Source organism: Canis lupus, chromosome 8 (genome assembly GCF_003254725.2).
Source record: "Canis lupus dingo isolate Sandy chromosome 8, ASM325472v2, whole genome shotgun sequence".
Lineage (NCBI taxonomy): Eukaryota > Metazoa > Chordata > Mammalia > Carnivora > Canidae > Canis > Canis lupus.
Window position 1 is genome coordinate 33,601,640 of NC_064250.1, and position 18,049 is coordinate 33,619,688.

Here is an 18,049-nt window from a genome sequence, read left to right on the forward strand (position 1 = left end):
TTTCCCACTCATTTTCCTCCTTTCCTTTATAATTCCTTTCACTATTTCTTTTTTTTTTAAGACTTTATTTATTTATTCATTAGAGACCCAGAGACAGAGAGAGACAGAGAGAGAGGCGGAGACACAGGCAGAGGAAAAAGCAGGCTCCATGAAGGAGCCCAATGTGGGACTCGGATCCCGGGACTCCAGGACCATGCCCTGGGTCAAAGGCAGGCGCCAAACCGCTGAGCCACCCAGGGATTCCCCCCTTTCACTATTTCTTATATTGTGACAAAACATGAGAGGCTCCTAACTCTGGGAAATGAACAAAGGGTAGTGGAAGGAGAAGTGAGGGGGGGATGGGGTGACTGGGTGATGGGCACTGAGGAGGGCACTTGACGGGATGAGCACTGGGTGTTATATTATATGTTGGCAAATCAAACTTCAATTAAAAAATTTTAAAAAATGAAATGGGATAGGTAAACATGTGGACTGACTGCCAACACTTAAATAAGAATATGTCACATAAAAATCAACATTTTTAGCTTATCCTGAAAAACTTGCAAGATCTAGCATCACTGAGCTCACATACTCCTCCTGGCAACAATATGAGCAAGATGTGTCCAGATCAGAGGGAGTATGTGCAGTAGTACCACACTTACCAATCCCTACTGTCTTAGGCACCTTCCTCTTTGCTTACTTACATTGTCTACCTGGCCACCCAAGGTTGCATGGAGAAGATGTGAATATTTCATTCCAACTATTCATACATAGTATTAAATGATAAATGATACATGGTTTTAATTGATAAATGATCTTAAAAAATCATATTTATTATGCATTTACTCCAGGTCATGCAAGCATTTACTACACAAAAATCTCATTCTATTCTTACAATAAGAAATAGGAATATAAATAGCCCTACTTTACACAGATAGGAAAACTGAAGTCTAAGGAAATTAAACAATTTGGTCAAGATCACAATGCATACTCATGACAGAGCAAAGATTTAAATGCACGTATGTCCATGCAAGTCCAGAAGCAGAACTATTTTCCACTAGTCTATACTGCTCTTCAGTGGGGACTGAGTGGTCTGAGAGGCTTCATAAAGGAGGATGAGTTTGAGCTGAACTGTTTCTATTTTTCCTTCCTATCCTCTTTTAACTTCATAGCTTTCTGTTATAGAGTAAATAATAGTACTAACTATTATTTATTACAAAATGCGATAATGCCTATTTTCATACAGGTTTATTTCTTGTAGAGTGAGAACAGTGTTATACTGCCTAGACACGAATCATGCCATGCTTTTAACAAAGATGGGATTTTCCTTTGAGGGAGGGGTAGTGTCAATCATGATAGTTGTCTGGCTGTCAATTGCCTAGGGATTAAACCTACAAAGCAGGGCAGATAATATGTATGTGGGAATAGGGATTCCCTACTTGGTGGTGGTCCCTAGAGGAAATTTACATCTTGCTCTTGGCTCTTCCATGTTGGGGTAGGGATGAGGAGGACAAAAGGAAGTTATCCTCTGTATAGGAAACAAGCCAAAAGCTGAGAAGCCAGAAAGCCTAGCAAGGTGCTTGAAAACTGTTCTAGTGCTTTGGATATAGAATATAAAAAAAACTTCTCAGAGTGTGGAATGGGTCAGGACCTGGGAGCCCTGAGAACTTTTTAGCTAAGATAAGATAAGAGAAATTTGTATGTTGTGAGTCTAATTCACTTTGTGTTTCTATTATTTTCTTGGTTTATTTGCTTTGTATTCCCTCAGGTTTGAGCCAAGTTTTTTTTTTTTAATTTCTACTAATTTCAATTGAAATAAGTGACAGGGTTTTCACTTATGTTCGAGCTGGAGTTTTAATAGGATATAGGACCCCTCAGGGAACACGTGAAGCAGATACCCTGAGAAAACTGAGGGATCAATGTCAGGCCTTTTGCCCACCTCCTTCTCATAATAAAGCATTGGAAATTCTTTACACATTTTTTATAGAAAAAAATTTCCATAGAGTATTTTGTTTGGAGATATCAAACAATGTAAAAGGAGGTAATATGGCTGAAGAAGAAAAGGCACTGGTAAATTTAAGCCAAATCAATGTAACTCTTTCAAGACATTTGCAATGTTTCCAAGTGTGAACATTCTTAAAATCTTGTAAGGCCATTCAAATTGATGCATTATATTTTTATCCTAATCTTTTCCTTTGGGGTTATGTATACATTTAAGTGATAAGAGGTAGTCTGATGTCAAAACAACTTCACGATTATGAATACAGCCTGATAATGTTCAGTTGATAAAATCCTTATGTTATTTTATACACTGTTAAGGTTTGTGATTGTTTGTATTCCAAAGCAATAAGATTATCATGTTCACACTAGTAAAAGAACAGTCATGCCTAGCCTTGAGAAAGCATGCCTGTTAAAAATGCCTTAATTTTCTGCAAACATCTAAAATGCCTTTGAAACCTCCACAGCCTATCATGTGGTTATAAGCCACGTTTGCTTCAACAACTACACAAAATCACCAAACATAGAAAGCCCCATTTGGACCAGTCCTCACAAGGATTCTCAACCTAGGAGTACGAGCCCAGATGAATTACTCAAAACCAATCCTTTTGCCTGGGTTCTGAACATTCTCCTCAAGAGAGACATGGTGCAGTTTCCTATAAATCAAGTATTTGTTAGCCTGAGACTGAGCATGTGATTGCCTCTTCTACATTGAAAAGCAGTTGCTTCTGTTATTAAAAACTATTCTTGGGGCACCTGAGTGGCTTAGTTGGTTAAGCGCATCAGACTCATGACTTCATTCATCTCAGGTCACGATCTGAGGGTTGTGAGATCATCAGGTTCAGTGGGGAGTCTGCTTCTCTCTCTTTACCTCTCTCTCTCCATCTGCTCCTCTCCCCTGCTCTCTCTCTCTCTCTCTAAAATAAATAATCTTTCTTAAAAATTATGAAAGAGGGACGCGTGGGTGGCTCAGTGGTTGAGCGTCTGCCTTCAGCTCAGGGCATGATCCTGGAGTTTCGGGATCGAGTCCCACATCGGACTCCCTGAGTGGAGGCTGCTTCTTCCTCTGCCTTTGTCTCTGCCTCTCTCTCTCTCTTTCTGTGTCTCTCATGAATAAATAAATAAAATATTTTTAAAAAGCTATGAAAGAAACTATTCTTAAGAAATAGTTCATCTAACTAAAAAGCCAAATTAGCAAATTATACTTGATTACATGTCTTTAAACTGATTACTAGTGTGGTATACATGGTATCTATTCAACATCCTTTACAATGTTTTCTACATTTTTGGGTTTGTCATCAATTATTTTTTTTATAAATATTAATAGAACAATGAGTACATATATGTATACAAATATATACACCACACACACACACACACACACACACACACGACTCACAAACATATCAATTCCTTATTTCTCTAAACTGAGGCTAAGCTCTCATTCCTAATTCTCAGAGTTCTTTTTTTTTCTGTAATTTGTTGTGTGATACTTTCCCACTTTCTACAATGTATTTCTGTTATTTATATATGTCTTAACTCTTCTACTAACTTTTATGCAAGATCCACTCCCATTTCTTCTTTTTTACTATCTGAATCACCAAATACTTGCTAAATGTGCACATAAATGAATGAACAGAAACTCTGAATATACATAAGGCTAAATAAATCCTTTCCTCATCCTGAGCTATGATGTAAAATTTCATGTGTGTCTAAGGGTGAACTTTACTAAGCAGTACTAACTTTCTACTTTCTAGTGTTGGGCAACAAAGGTTCCAAAAAAAGGATAACATCAGCTCTAGAATAATTTTTGCTTAATTGTGATTATACTGATAAATGAATTCCTTATGATAAGATAGCATACTAGAAAACTTAGAGTGAGAATCAGTTATCTTTCTTCAACAGCAGAATTTATAAGCAAAGCTATAGGGTAATACATCATAAGAATGATTTTAAATATTTCTGAAATACCACTGGCTATGTGAGCATTAGTACCAAACCTGGGATAACCATTCCGCTTGCTAAGTAATTGACTGTACTAACATACGGTACTTAAGAACAGAGATCTATCATAAATACCAGAAAAAGGATGATGACTTCAGGACAAAACAACAAAGTGACTTACTATAAGAGGTAATCAATTACTGAAATCACCCCAGCAAGTCTGTGTTTTGTAATCTGTCATGTAATATATATGAAAATGATCCAAAGATAAAAACAAGTTTTAAAAAATGGCAATCATGTGAGATTTTTTCCTGTGTTCTTGTTAATGGTCATAAAATTTTTAATTTTTATTAAATTTCCATTGCTTTTGCCAGAACAAGCATGGAGGGGAGAATTCAGCATTTAATCTGCCAAATCAGGTCATCACTAATAATCAAACCAAGGGCATATTCCATCAAATACTCTTTTCCTCATCCTCCCCATTTGTATATCATGAAATCCAAAGCATTTCCAAGAACAAAGGCCAAAACTTGTACCCATCCTTAACACAATTAGAGCAAACATCCCTAACTTCTTACTGTAATATCACAAGTAATGGTGGACAACAGTTCAAATTCACTCCTTACTTGATCTTTCTTATTATATTTCACTGAGCAGCACCCAAAGGTAAATCATAAACTGAGGTTCATAAATATGGTGTCAAGATGACATTTTGAATATTCTGTCTCATTTATCCATTCTAGCTGCCTCCTGAGTGGAAAAGTTACATGAGAATTGAGAAAATAACAGGAGTGCATACCAGGAAAGGAGTGCATACCAGGAAGACCAAAAACATTGATTTTGTGAATAAAATGCAAGTAAAAAGCAAACACTTCTCTCATAAACTCTATACAAGTTCTTAAGTACCCTCAATGGAGCTATTAAAGAAAAACATCTCTGACATTTTTCCACAATGCCACTTAAAGAATACACATCCCAATTCATTTCTGATTGACCAATAAAAAAATAAAGCATCTTGACTTCAGTAGCAACTATGAGGCCGCCAGACTGAAAGAAGAATCATTCAGTCATCTGAATAAAGATATGCTTTTCCAACATGACTCTCTTCTGAAATTCCTACATTATCAGCAGAGAGAATCCTAGGACAAAGAGAACTAAGAATTCCAAATAAGAAAGGAGAGAGAACACCACTGTTTCTGCAGCAGAAGAAATTAAAAAGTGTTACAAATATATAATGGAAATGCTCTCAGAGGACTGTAGAAAACATCCATGAAATTAAATACACACATACACAGACACACACACAATCACCAAGGCAGGAAAATGGATGTCACCAAAATAGATTAAACAACAAACAACACGACAATGACGGCTTTCTGCCCTATGTGTGCTGCCTTGCTGGAAAAAGATGTCAAAAATGCAATTTTTGAAACCTAAATATAAGGACAGCTAAAATGATCTTAAAAAAACAAGGGAAAAAAACTTGTCAGGAAAGAAAAAAATTAAAGTTAAATGATCTATTTGGTCTTATTTTTAAAAAATCAAGATGCTAAAGAAAGGTTAAACATGACTTCCCTGTTGGACACTAAGAATTAAAAATCTGTTTAAAAAGGTAATGTTACATGCTTACCTATATCATACATTGTAAGTTAAAAAAAAAAACAAAAAAACAAAAAAAACATGGTAATTCTCCAGAAAGTCAATTACTATGAGTTTGTTTGATAAACCCCATGATGAATGGGCCTTTGGAAACATGAGGAAATGGTAACTGTCTGGGATACTGGCACTAGATTATACAGCCCCAACACTCAGCCTATTTACAGAAAGACATGAAGTAGGATCAGTCACATCAAGAATTCACCTTCTCCAGCCCAGGGATCCTGGTATTTCTTCTTCTCTTACAGAAGAGCAATAAATTAACCCAGAGCAATCTTGAGAGAATCCAAGCAAATTCATGATGTTCCCAAGTCTGTCTGGTCAGCATCATGACGAGTACCAAGCAGCCTCCCATTTCCCATTAGCAGGAAGGCTCAGATACTGAATTTCAGCCATTAAGGGAGGAAGTCTGGGGGTGTGAGTAAGGATTACCAAATCCTACTCTCAAGAAATCTTTGTTTAAAAAAAAAAAAAAAAAAAAAAAAAAGAAATCTTTGTTTTTGAACTCTTACCTCTCGCATGTACTTAGATCCTAGTACTTGGTACAATAAACCCACAATTGATTTTTTTTCTGAATATTGAATTATTAAAGCAATAACCTGCCACCCTACAGAATTATTGTTACAATTTTGCAGCACAGATAAATTTCTATCTTCTGTGGGAATACAAGAGAGCCTAAAATAAGTTTGATTTATTTAGAGTAAATAGATATCCTCAATTGGATTTCTAAAATATAGAAAGCAGAAGTGGCTCAGTCGGATGAGTAACCAACTCTTGGTTTCAGCTCAGACCATGGTCTCACGTGCCGTGGAATGGAACCTACCAGGAGCTCCAAGCTCCAAGGGGAATCTGCTTGAAGATTCTCTCCCTTGCTCCTCCCCTGACTTCTGCATACACATGTACTAGTGCGCTCTCACTCTGTCTCTAAAATAAATGGATCTTTAAGAAAAAAAAGCAAGCAGAACTTCTTTAAGTTCTTTAAGAAATATTGAAAAACCTAGTCCATTTGTTATTAGGGTTAAAATATTCTAAAGACAGTTAACCCAGATAAAAAAAATTCCAAGCAAATTTTCATAAGTAATCAGATATTGTTAAGTTCTCATTTTGGAGCAGAGAAATACATTAATATTCACCAAAAAAGGATATCAATCTATACAGAGATCATGTCCAAATACTCATTTACATGGTTATACATACGCAACTAACTTGCCATATCCTATTTTGAATAAAAAATTAGAAGACTTTTGTCATTTTTATATTTCAAATATGATAAATGCAGCCCAAGTAGAGTTATGCCTGAGATAAATATAATGCATTTTTTATCACCCTGAAAACCTGTATTCCCTAAAAAAAAAAAAAAAAAGGTACAGAGAAGTAGTGTATCAGGCAAAGTGACAGATAAACCATTATCCCTTCAAAAATCACACCACATTTTTGCTGACAAGGTAAAACACCTACCGAAATAGGCACAAGGCAGTATACAATTATAGAGGCAGAAACAGAAATGTAAAACACACCGAAACTTCTCCTGCTCTACCGATGCACATCTCTCAAGTGGGTGTTGCAGAGCCAGAGCACGTCCACCTTCAGAGCCCACTGGCAAACTTCTCAGAAGCAGACCCCAGTTATGTACTGAGTTGCATCCCCACAAAAAAATATATACATATATATATACTTAAATATATCCTGCCACACTTGTGAATGTGACCTGACTCGAAAATAGGATATTGGCAGATATAATCTAGTTAAGATGAGGTGATTGGGATGAGTCCTAATACAGTGGATGGTGTTCTTGTAAGAGCAGGGAAATTTGGGCAGAGAGAACACTCAGGGATAAGAGCCAGGTGAGCATGGAGCCACGCATTGCAATTATGCTATCACAAGCAAAGAAACTCAAGAGGCCACCAGAAGCTAGAAGAAGCAAGGGATGATCCCCCTCTAGAGGCACTGGAAGGAGCGTGGCCCTGCCTACACCTTGATTTCAGACTTCCAGCCTCCAAAACTACTGAAAAAATTTCTGTTGTTTTACGCCATCCAGTTTGCAGTATTTCACTACTGCAGCCCTAGAAAACACTAGACAGTGATTACGTTGTAGAAACGTAGGAGACAAAGGAGACAAAGACGACAGGGTGCCAAGTAGATACAAATTGAGGTTCATTTGAGCCATTAATTATCCCTGAAATGATAAATATTCAGAAATTTCCACAAAGGTTCTTACTTCTTGGTTGTCTGCTGTCTAATAAATGCAAGTCTTGCTCATATCCCATTGAGAAAACTATTTCATTCTCTGGAGAAGTGCTTCTGTCCCCTAGTGGGAAAGAAGATACCAAAATAACATAGGAGTTTCATAAGATAATTAAATAAACACACATCTTTAACTGGAGAACTGGATGTCATCTGTTAACTCATCACAGAGATTCAAACTTGAATGGCCAGTAACCTGACATAGCACAAGCCATTGTTCTGGGTAAGAATAAACTATCTTCCTTTGGGTATAATCCTAGGATAGAATTTAAATCCTTCATCCAAAAGCTCTCAAGGTGTGCTTACATTCCTGGGCAAGGTGGAAAAACATGCACTGAAACTAGAGACCTCCAATACAATCAGGAGTCTAGCAGGCTTAACTGTTTAAATAAGCTAGTCCAGAGGAGTAGATGCACCAGCATAAAACTAATCATGACATTATTAACGTACACTAATTAAACATAAATGGTACATCCTAGAATCTAGGAGAAAAAGTGTGCTCATTCAAAATCTTATCTTAAGCCCAAAAATGTAACAGAAAGAATATTTTTAAACCAAAAATGTCTTTCATAAGCCTTGACGAGAATCATAATCTAGATCAAAAACTGACAAAATAGATTCTCAAAAAGAAGCTGGAACTGAACTGTGTAGAAGAAAAGCACTAAAACTCCAGGACATCTTAGGCAAGTCAAAAAAATTCTCACATATTTCAATGCAACTGCCATCATCTACTAAATTTAGAAAATTATTGCAGTTTCACAAGTATGGATTACTCACAAATATATTTTTTTCCCTCTGATTTAATGAGCTCTGCTGGGTAAAGCTGTCATCTCTAACTCAGGTTAATTTGGGGGAACCTGCTTTTTCCAGATGGCATCAAGGAGAGCAGGCAGCTAAAAGGAGATTAATCTCAAAGTTATATGGGTTTTATCTCAATGTGGAGTGCAAGACCTGTTAGCCTCTGAGCTTGCTTTGATCCATTTCTTAAACCGCCATTCTACCATGGAGTTCTCCAGAATACTCCTAGAATGTCATGTTTCTCTGCCAGAAAACTGCCAGTGTTACCCAGAAAGTCTGGGATAGAATCTGCAGCAAACCTAGCTGAACCACCTTCCCTGCTCGACAGGAGACAAAATATCAAAGAACAGCACATCTTCTGTCTTTACTGCATCAGAACTATGGCTAATTTGCTATGCCCAAAAGCCTACCTGTCTTCTAGATTAGTTTTAGAAACTCAGGATTACAAATCTCTGGACATTCTTCACTTCCCACCAGAAACTGTTCACCTGCTAAAATGCTGATTAATTAAATGACCTTTCATCATATTTCCAGTCTTCTTATTTGTGGATGTGCAGCTGTGCTCCAGGCATCTTCTTCATGCTCACAGCCAATGTCTTGGAAAGTTTCATTTGGCATGTATTTCTCCATCTCAACAGGTGAAGAGACTGCCCCTCTTCAAAGACTATAACATCCTAACCCAGAAATGTTCATAAAGGAAAAAAACCATGGTGCCTGGGTGGCTTAGTCAGTTAAGCATCTCCCTTCAGCTCGGGTCATGATCACAGAGTCCTAGGATCAAGTCCCATGTAAGGCTCTCTTCTCAGTAGGGAATCTGCTTCTCCCTCTCCCTCTGCCCCATCCCCTCTCATTCTCTTCTCTCTCTCTCTCTTAAATAAATAAAATAAAATAAAAAAAAAGAAAGTAAAGAGGGAAAAAAACAAGCACTAACAATCAGAGCAGTGCTGTGAAAATACAGTCCACATTAAAACTTCCACCTAAGAAAATGTGGTGGGGAAACTCAAATTTTCCATTTAAACCAGTATTCTTGGGACGCCTGAGTGGCTCAGCAGTTGAGCGTCTGCCTTTGGCCCAGGGTGTGATCCTAAAGTCCCACATCAGGCTTCCTGCATGAAGCTTGCTTCTCCCTCTGCCTCTGTGTGTGTGTGTGTGTGTGTGTGTGTGTCTTTAGTGAATAAATAAATAAAATCTTTAAAAATAAATAAATAAACAAAAAAAACAAACAAACCAATATCCTCAGTCGAGCCTGCAGATCTAACTCATCTAAAGCACTCTTTAAAAATGTGGATGCCAGATTGATCCTTCACCAACTGAATCAGAAGCACTGGAAGGAATCAGGCATTAGGGATTTTTTAAAAGCTCTCCAATGTGATCCTTATGTTCACCTGTAGTTAAGAACTACTGATCTAGACCAGAGGTCAGCAAGCTTTTTCAGTAAAGGGCCATATTGTCAATGTTTTAGGCTTTGTGCACATTCAATCTCTGTGACAACTACTCCAACTCTGTTGATCTGGCATAAAAGTAGCCACAGATAAGATGTAAATGAGCAAGTGCAGCTGGGTCCCAATACAGCTTTATTTAGGAACACTGAAATTTGAATTTTATTTAACTTCTACATGTCACAAAATATTATTCTTCCTTTAATTTTTTCAATCATTTAAAAATGTAAAGATCTTTTTTTTAATGATTTTATTTATTCATAGGAGACACACAACAGAGAGAGAGAGAGAGAGAGGCAGAGACACAGGCAAAAGGAGAAGCAGGCTCCATGCAGGGAGCCCTATGTGGGACTCGATCCCAGGTCTCCAGGATCAGGCCCCGGGCTGAAGGTGGTGCTAAACCGCTGAGCCACCCAGGCTGCCCCTAAAGATCTTTTTTTTTTTTAACTTGAGATCATACAAAAATAGATAGCAGGCCAGCTTTAGCCAGGCCACAGTTTACTGACCTCTGATTTATACTGTGGATGGAAATCACATTTCTCCTTAATCTTTTCTCAGAAACAACATTTGCTCAGTGACTCACTCCATTGGTTCTAGAAAAGATCCCCTTCAAATCATTGGTACCTTCAGATTCAAGTTGGTCCAGGCCAAATGAGGCAGCTGTATTAACTTGGCTAATGGATGGGACAGCGGTTCTTCTCTCCGAGGACGTCTCAGAATCAGGAAGCGCTGGGAAAAGGCTGGGTGCTTCCTCCATTATTCCAGGAGGAGTCACTGGAGAGCCCCAAACTGGTGTGAACAATTCCTCGTTTGGCCCTGTGACAGTGTCCATTAGATCTGTCAAACACAAGAGATGGGACTTGACCCAAAGATGATCATTAGTAGAACTGTATACATGTCTTTTTGCCTTTTAAGAAAGAAATGTGTAATACCAGTATCTTATATACTACTGTATAAGTAGTAGTATTAGTAGTATCTAAGTCTGGACTTAGACAAGCTTCCCCTTCCCAGTGTGCATCAATCCAGCTACGCAAGGTAAACATTCTACTGTCCAGGGAAATGTATTGTCTCAAATTGATTTCCCATGTATTCTACTGATAATATTACAGATTTTGCAAGATTTTATATAATTTACTGCCAAAGGTAGAAAATTTAACAAGAAAAGTATTAAAATACATGCCAAAGACTACTTTTAAAAATCAAGTCATAGACTAAGGGTGTCAGTGTCTAGAATATGCTCAATTTCAAAGCAGCCAATTTAGCCCCAGGTTTTCCCAAATATAAAAAGCTCTAGCATAGTATTATTTGGCATGTCTGGTAGATCATCAGAATCTCCAAAGTAATTTTTTAGAAGTCAATTTTCATGCTTTCCACATATCCCAACTTACTGAATCAGAATTTCCTTGGTGGTGAAGCCTGAAAAACTATTTTTTAAAGTTCCTAAGACATGGATCCAGACTCTCACAGACATTGCTATGTTAGGAGTATAAATTGGTGCAACTACTTTAGAAGATAGTTAGGCATTGCCCCCTAAAGTCAAACATTCATATCTAGAGCCCAGCTCTAGGTATTTAACCAAAAGAAACCCCTGGACGTGTATAACGGGGACTATGTATGAGAATATGCATGGCGGCAATCAATGTTCACAATAGCCAAATCTGGGGAACCTGGGTGGCTCAGTTGGTTAAGCATCTGCCTTCGGATCAGGTCATGATCTCAGGGTCCTATGATCAAGCCCCACATTGGGCTCCTTGCTCCTCCCCCTCCCTCTCTCTGTGTGCTCTTTCTCTCTCTCTCTCTCTCTCAAATAAACAAATAAATAAATAAATCTTTAAAAAAAAATCGCCAAACCTGGAAATGACCCAAATACAAATTGCTAGGAGAGACTGGATGAAGATTAGATGAATAAATTGTGATCTCATCTCATAGTGGAATATTATAAACAGTCAAAACAAAAGAACTGCAGTAAGTGAATCTCAGCCATAGACTATTGAGTAAACCAATTAAGTACCAAAAGGGCTATCTGCAGAATGATACTGTTTTGATAAAGTTAAAAACTACTAAAATTTTTTAATGTGTAATTTTAAGCATAAACGCAGATACAACAAAACTAAAATAAAAGGAAACCAAGGAAATGAGAAACACAAGATTCAGAATGACAGTTAACAGTCAGAGGAAGAGGGTGAGGTGGGAAGGGTGAGGGGTTATGTGTAGGTTACTGACCAGGCCCTAGAGTTTTTGTTTTGGAGGGTCAGGATTAGGAGATATTTATTACTTTTTAAAAATAACTCAGTTAATAAATAAAAGTAGGCTTTACTTAGACCAATAATGAGACAGAGACATGAGGTCCAAAAATAATAATTAAATAATAATAATTTTTATAATTTCCAGATGATGCTTATGATCACCAAGATATGAAAACTTTGCTATCCTTAAGATATCAGAGCATTTGCGGGCCTCCTATAGAGACAGTAGTCTGTATACATTATTTTGAATCCTTAAAATAACTTATAAGATAAGCTGGGCATTATTTAAAGATGCACAAACCAAGCTTGGAGACATTTAAGAGACCTGTTTGAGGCCACAATACATGTGAGGGCCAAAGCTGGGATTGCAATTGAGGTCCTGTTTTCACTTCACCCTCTGGCTTCTAGCAGCCAGAGCTGTCAGACAAGGAGAGAGTTCTCAGGAGGTCTGGCCTTCACAGGCCCCAGTGGTGAGCCACCAGGAAATTCTACTTGGGAACTAACCCCTCATCCTTTTAGGCTTTGCCACATCTCTCCAAATAGAGTTCACCCATCTTTTCTATTCATTCTCCAGATGAGATCTGTGTGGAAACCCTATGGATAGGAGCTAAGTGCCACACTCACTCCATTCCTTATAACTCAGAAAAATCTCCCTCTAAAATTCTGAGTCCAAGATTCCCCTGCTTACAAACCTTCCAGAGCAGAAGTAACTTCGAAAGACAGAGGCACAGCTGTAGTTGAAACTGTAGTGGACAGAGGCTCCCATCTCCTCGACAGCTGAGTAACAGCAGGAACACCAGATGTGGTGAAGGGGGAATCTTTTCCTTCCTCAGTGTTACCATTTTCTCCAGCAACCTCAAGGGTAAAAACCTGCTGCTCTTGTGTTGCCAATGATAAAGTGGCTTCTGGTTCTTGAACAGCTGTTGTCATCTCTTGAGTGATGATGTCTTAAAAGGGGGGAATACAATATTTTAAAATAGACAAATTCCCTATACCTTAAAATGTCACTCTATAATTAATAATTTGAAAAAAAAAGAAGATAGCTATTTCAGGGTACGGGAAGGCAAATGGATTGCCCAGATACAAAATGTCAGCAAATAAATGTTTTCAGTGTTGCTGCTTTCAGGAGCAATGAATCAATCTAAGACAGAGATAAAGAAGTTAATATATAAAGCATAAAATAAAATCCAAAACAAAATAGGAAGATCAACAATTGAGCTCCTTTTTGTGAATATCAACACAACCAGTTTGTTAAGAAATAAATTATACAGTTCTAAATTATATTTAAAATTTCTCAGCATATATATATATATATATATATATTAGTTTTCACATTTGCATTTCTGAAGAGGAAAGTTACTATTTTCAATAAAGGAATAATTATTACAATAACTAATGTTTATTGAGTTTCTATTATATGCTTTAACACATGTATTTCTATTATATGCTATATACACACACACTGCTGTGTATATGGTGTTATTTTATCTTCTAAATGTACTAAGGGGAGGTAGGTACTAATATCATTCCATGGAAGCCATATATCATAGCAGTCAAAAATGCAGGCTCTAGCACTAGAGTGGTGCTCAGCTGAGCATTTGACTCTTGATTTTGGCTCAGGTCATGATCCTAGGGTCCTGGGAATTGGCAGGGATTCTGCTTGAGGATTCTCACCCTCTCCCTCTGCCCCTCTACCCACTTCTCTCTCTTGCTTTCTAAAATCAATAGATAAATCTTTTTAAAAAATAGTAGTATCTATATCATAGAGCTGTTATAAAGAGATAACACATGTAAAGGACACCTGTGTGGCTCGGTTGGTTGGGCGACAGACCCTTTGTTTTAGTTCAGGTCATGATCTCAGGGTCCTGATACAGAGCCACTCCTCGGGCTCTGTGATCAGCTCGGAGTCTGCTCGAGATTCTCTCCCCCTCTCTCTCTGCTCCTCTATCCCAGCTCGCACGTGTGCACTCACTCTCTCTTTCTCTCTCTCAAATAATTAAATAAGTAAATAAAATAGATAACACATGTAAAACACTTAGCACATACCCCAGTACTTGTATAAGTATTCAATAAATATCAGCTATTATTATCCCATTTTACAGACAAATTATGTTTAGAGAAGCTACATAGTTAGTGCTCTTAACCACTGTGCTAACTATGCTGTCAGTAACAATGGATGAGCGGATAAAGAAGATGTGAGATACACACACATACACAGTGGAATATTTTTGAGCCCTGAGAAAGAAGGAAAACCTGTTGTTGCCCAAGAAATAACTTGAAGTGGCCTCTGTAGAAGATTTGTATTTGCATTTTTTTAAAATTTTTTTTAAGATTTTATTTATTTATTTATGAGAGACACAGGCACAGACACAGGCAGAGGGAGAAGCAGGCTCTGTGCAGGGATCCCGATGTAGGACTCGATCCCGGGACTCCAGGATCATGACCAAAGGCAGATGTTCAACCGTGGAGCCACTCAGACGTCCCTGCATTTGCTTTTAAATCATAAAAGAGAATGAAACAGACCTCAGTTGGGTCCACTTTCTTTCCAACATTACAATCCCCCCAAATACATTATTAAATACTATTTAAGAGGGTCAATATTAGCTCCCTTCCTAGGCAAGGGTGATGCTGGAAATTTCCAATACTGAGCCACTATTAAAACTTAAGTTTTAGGGATCCCTGGGTGGCGCCGCGGTTTGGTGCCTGCCTTTGGCCCAGGGCGCGATCCTGGAGACCCGGGATCGTGTCCCACGTCGGGTTCCCGGTGCATGGAGCCTGCTTCTCCCTCTGCCTGTGTCTCTGCCTCTCTCTCTCTCTCTGACTATCATAAATAAATAAAAACAATTAAAAAAAAAAAACTTAAGTTTTAGGGGATCCCTGGGTGGCTCAGCGGTTTGGCGCCTGCCTTTGGCCCAGGGCGTGGGCCGCGTCGGCTCCCAGCATGGAGCCTGCTTCTCCCTCCTCCTGTGTCTCTGCCTCTCTCTCTCTCTCTCTGTGTCTATCATAAATAAATAAAATCTTTTTAAAAAAATAAAAAATAAAACTTAAGTTTTAGAAGACCCTATTATCCCTCTTTTTTTTTAATACTAATTCTAGATACATAGTGTCTTAGCAAGTCCAGTAAGTTATACTATGAAAAATAACATTCTAGGGATAGCTGAAAAGATTTTCTCAAAGTTCTTATTAATGACATCATGGTATTTCCTATTACTTAAAATACTTTTCCTTGAAAACAATTTATTTGCTTTAAAATAATGTTTGTACATTTTTTCAGTCTAAGTGGTTCCTTCATTTGGTCCCCATTCCATTTGGACTATTTTTTCATCTGAATTGAAGAGATTCCTATATCTGATGGATTGATAAACTAGGTTGTAAGACAATATAAGTTAGAGTAAGTTCTTACATATGCTTCATATTTGCTCTATGTGACATTAAGCTTTTTTCTTTCTTTTTTCTTTCTCCAATAACACTGATGGTAAATCTCTCAAGAGCCAGGATTTTCATTGCCCTTTTAGTATCCAGCACCTAGGACAATGCTCTGCTTGCCATACAAAGATAATATATTGTTTTATCTTTTTAAGCAGTATGCATTCTCCATGTTGCCCTCATTTTTGAAAACATAATGAACACTTTTGAAACATATAAAAATAAAAATGTGCAGGCTAAGGTCATAGTTTCATGAAATAGGAAGGACTATCAAAATGGCATGGTGCTTTGAATGGGTGACTGCTGTCAGAGAAAAAAAGAGTAAGATCTAGAAACAGTGACGAACATTTTAAAAATATCATTCAAAATTTCTCCACATCTCTCTCTTATTCTCCTTCCTACAGAGAAAAAATAATATGATAATTATTATAGATTACTTTTAAAATCCGATCTTCATTTGAACCTGTGTAAGAATAAATTGAACCAGAGAACTGATAATAATCTCAGGTTGCTCATCCGTTCATAATAAACAAAACACCAAGAAATCATTGCATATCCCGAAGAAGATAATGTCATAAGTAGTCTCTGGGTCCTTAAATGATTGGCATTTGAGTGTTTACTTCTGAAAAAGACATAATCACCAGAAAATGGATAGAAAGCTTTTTGGCTATTCTCTGACGACTGTGTCAATAATCTGAGTTTTTCTTTTCTTTTCTTTTTTTAAGATTTTATTTATTTATTTATTCATGAGAGAGAGAGAGAGAGAGAGAGGCAGAGACACAGGAAGAGGGAGAGCAGACTCCATGCAGGGAGCATCAAGCCTGACTTGATCCCAGGTCTCCAGGATCAGGCCCTGGGTTGAAGGTGGCACTAAACCGCTGAGCCACCCGGGCTGAGTTTTTCATATTCTTTTTAGCTTGAACAACAACAAAAAAAATTAAAGTGAAAGGAATTATTTAACAGTTCCTCTCTCTACAAAGAACAGTTAGAGGGCAGCCCGGGTGGCTCAGCAGTTTAGCACTGCCTTCAGCCCAGGGCCTGATCCTGGAGACCCGGGATCCAGTCCCACGTCAGGCTCCCTGCATGGAGTCTGCTCTCCCTCTGCCTGTGTCTCTGCCTCTCTCTCTCTCTCTCCCTCTCTCTCTCTGTCGCTCATGAATAAATAAATAAAATCCTTAAAAAAAAAAAAAAGAACATTTAGAAACTTTCTGATTGGGATGCCTGGGTGGCCCAGCGGTTGAGCATCTGCCTTCCGCTCAGGGCATGGTCCCAGAATCCCGGGATCAAGTACCCCATTGGACTCCCTCCAAGGAGCTTGCTTCTCCCTCTGCCTATGTCTCTGCCTCTCCTTCTGTGTCTCTCATGAATAAATAAATAAAATCTTAAAAAATAATAATAATAATTTGAACAATGCAGGCAGTCAAACTGGATAATTTCATTCTGAATGGTTCTCTGTGTTCACTTACTCATCCACTGACTTCGTATTTATTGAGCATCTACTAGGTACCATATACTGTGTGATGTGCTAGGAATAAAAAGAAGTTGCCTATTAAGAGACTGTAGTGAAGGGGTGCCTGGCTGGCTCAGTCAGAAGAGCATGTGACTCTTGATCTCAGTGTTCGTGAGTTCAAGCCCCACACTGGGTGTAGAGATTACTAAAAATATAAATAAATAAACTTAAAAAAGAGAGAGACTATAGTTAAGTGAGGCAATTATGACTAAGTAAGGAGCATATTCAGTAATCAAAATAATAATCAGAGACACCTTGGTGGCTCAGCAGTTGAGCGTCTGCCTTCAGCTCAGGGCTTGATCCCAGGGATTCTGGGATCCAGTTCCTCATCAGGATCCCTCTAGGGAGCCTGCTACTCTTCTCTCTCTGCCTATGTCTCTGCCTCTCTTTCTGCGTCTCTCATGAATAAATAAAAATAAAATAAAATCTTTAAAAATAATAAATAATAATCACCAAATTCATTTTACTTTTTAGTCTGTATTAATACAAGCTAATGTAATTCTAATACATAAGCATCACAGATTCAATTATGCAATGAATAATCTAGAGTTATATTACTTTATCCTCCAGGAATATCTTAAAGTATTATGGAAAGTTGAAGTAAATTGTTCAGTCGTATCCAGTATCTTCATGGTCATGGAGATCCAACTCTCTTAATGGAATTTAAAAAACCAACATAAAAAAAAAAAATAAATAAAAAAAAAAAATAAAAAACCAACATACAAAACAATTTCTTAAGGTTCTGTGAAAACTTACAGTATACTAGGTCTTTCTGTCTCTAAAAAATGAATTGGACATGTAAAATTTAA

The 18,049-nt window shown here is 37.7% G+C and overlaps 1 protein-coding gene across 11 annotated transcripts in view; it reads right to left on the bottom strand.

The window, feature by feature from the left end:
* ARMH4 (armadillo like helical domain containing 4) overlaps positions 1–18,049 on the bottom strand; it is a 171,657-nt gene that overhangs the window by 106,589 nt on the left and 47,019 nt on the right. For 8 of the 11 annotated variants that reach the window (XM_025442326.3, XM_049113218.1, XM_049113217.1 and 5 more), the window contains 3 exons: positions 12,997–13,251; positions 10,683–10,895; positions 7,796–7,885 (listed from right to left, as the gene is read on the bottom strand). In XM_025442326.3, coding sequence (XP_025298111.2) covers positions 7,796–7,885; positions 10,683–10,895; positions 12,997–13,251 — 558 coding nt within the window. The remainder of the gene's footprint in view (positions 1–7,795; positions 7,886–10,682; positions 10,896–12,996; positions 13,252–18,049) is intronic. The other 3 variants (XM_025442328.3, XM_049113220.1, XM_049113221.1) reach the window with 3 other exon arrangements.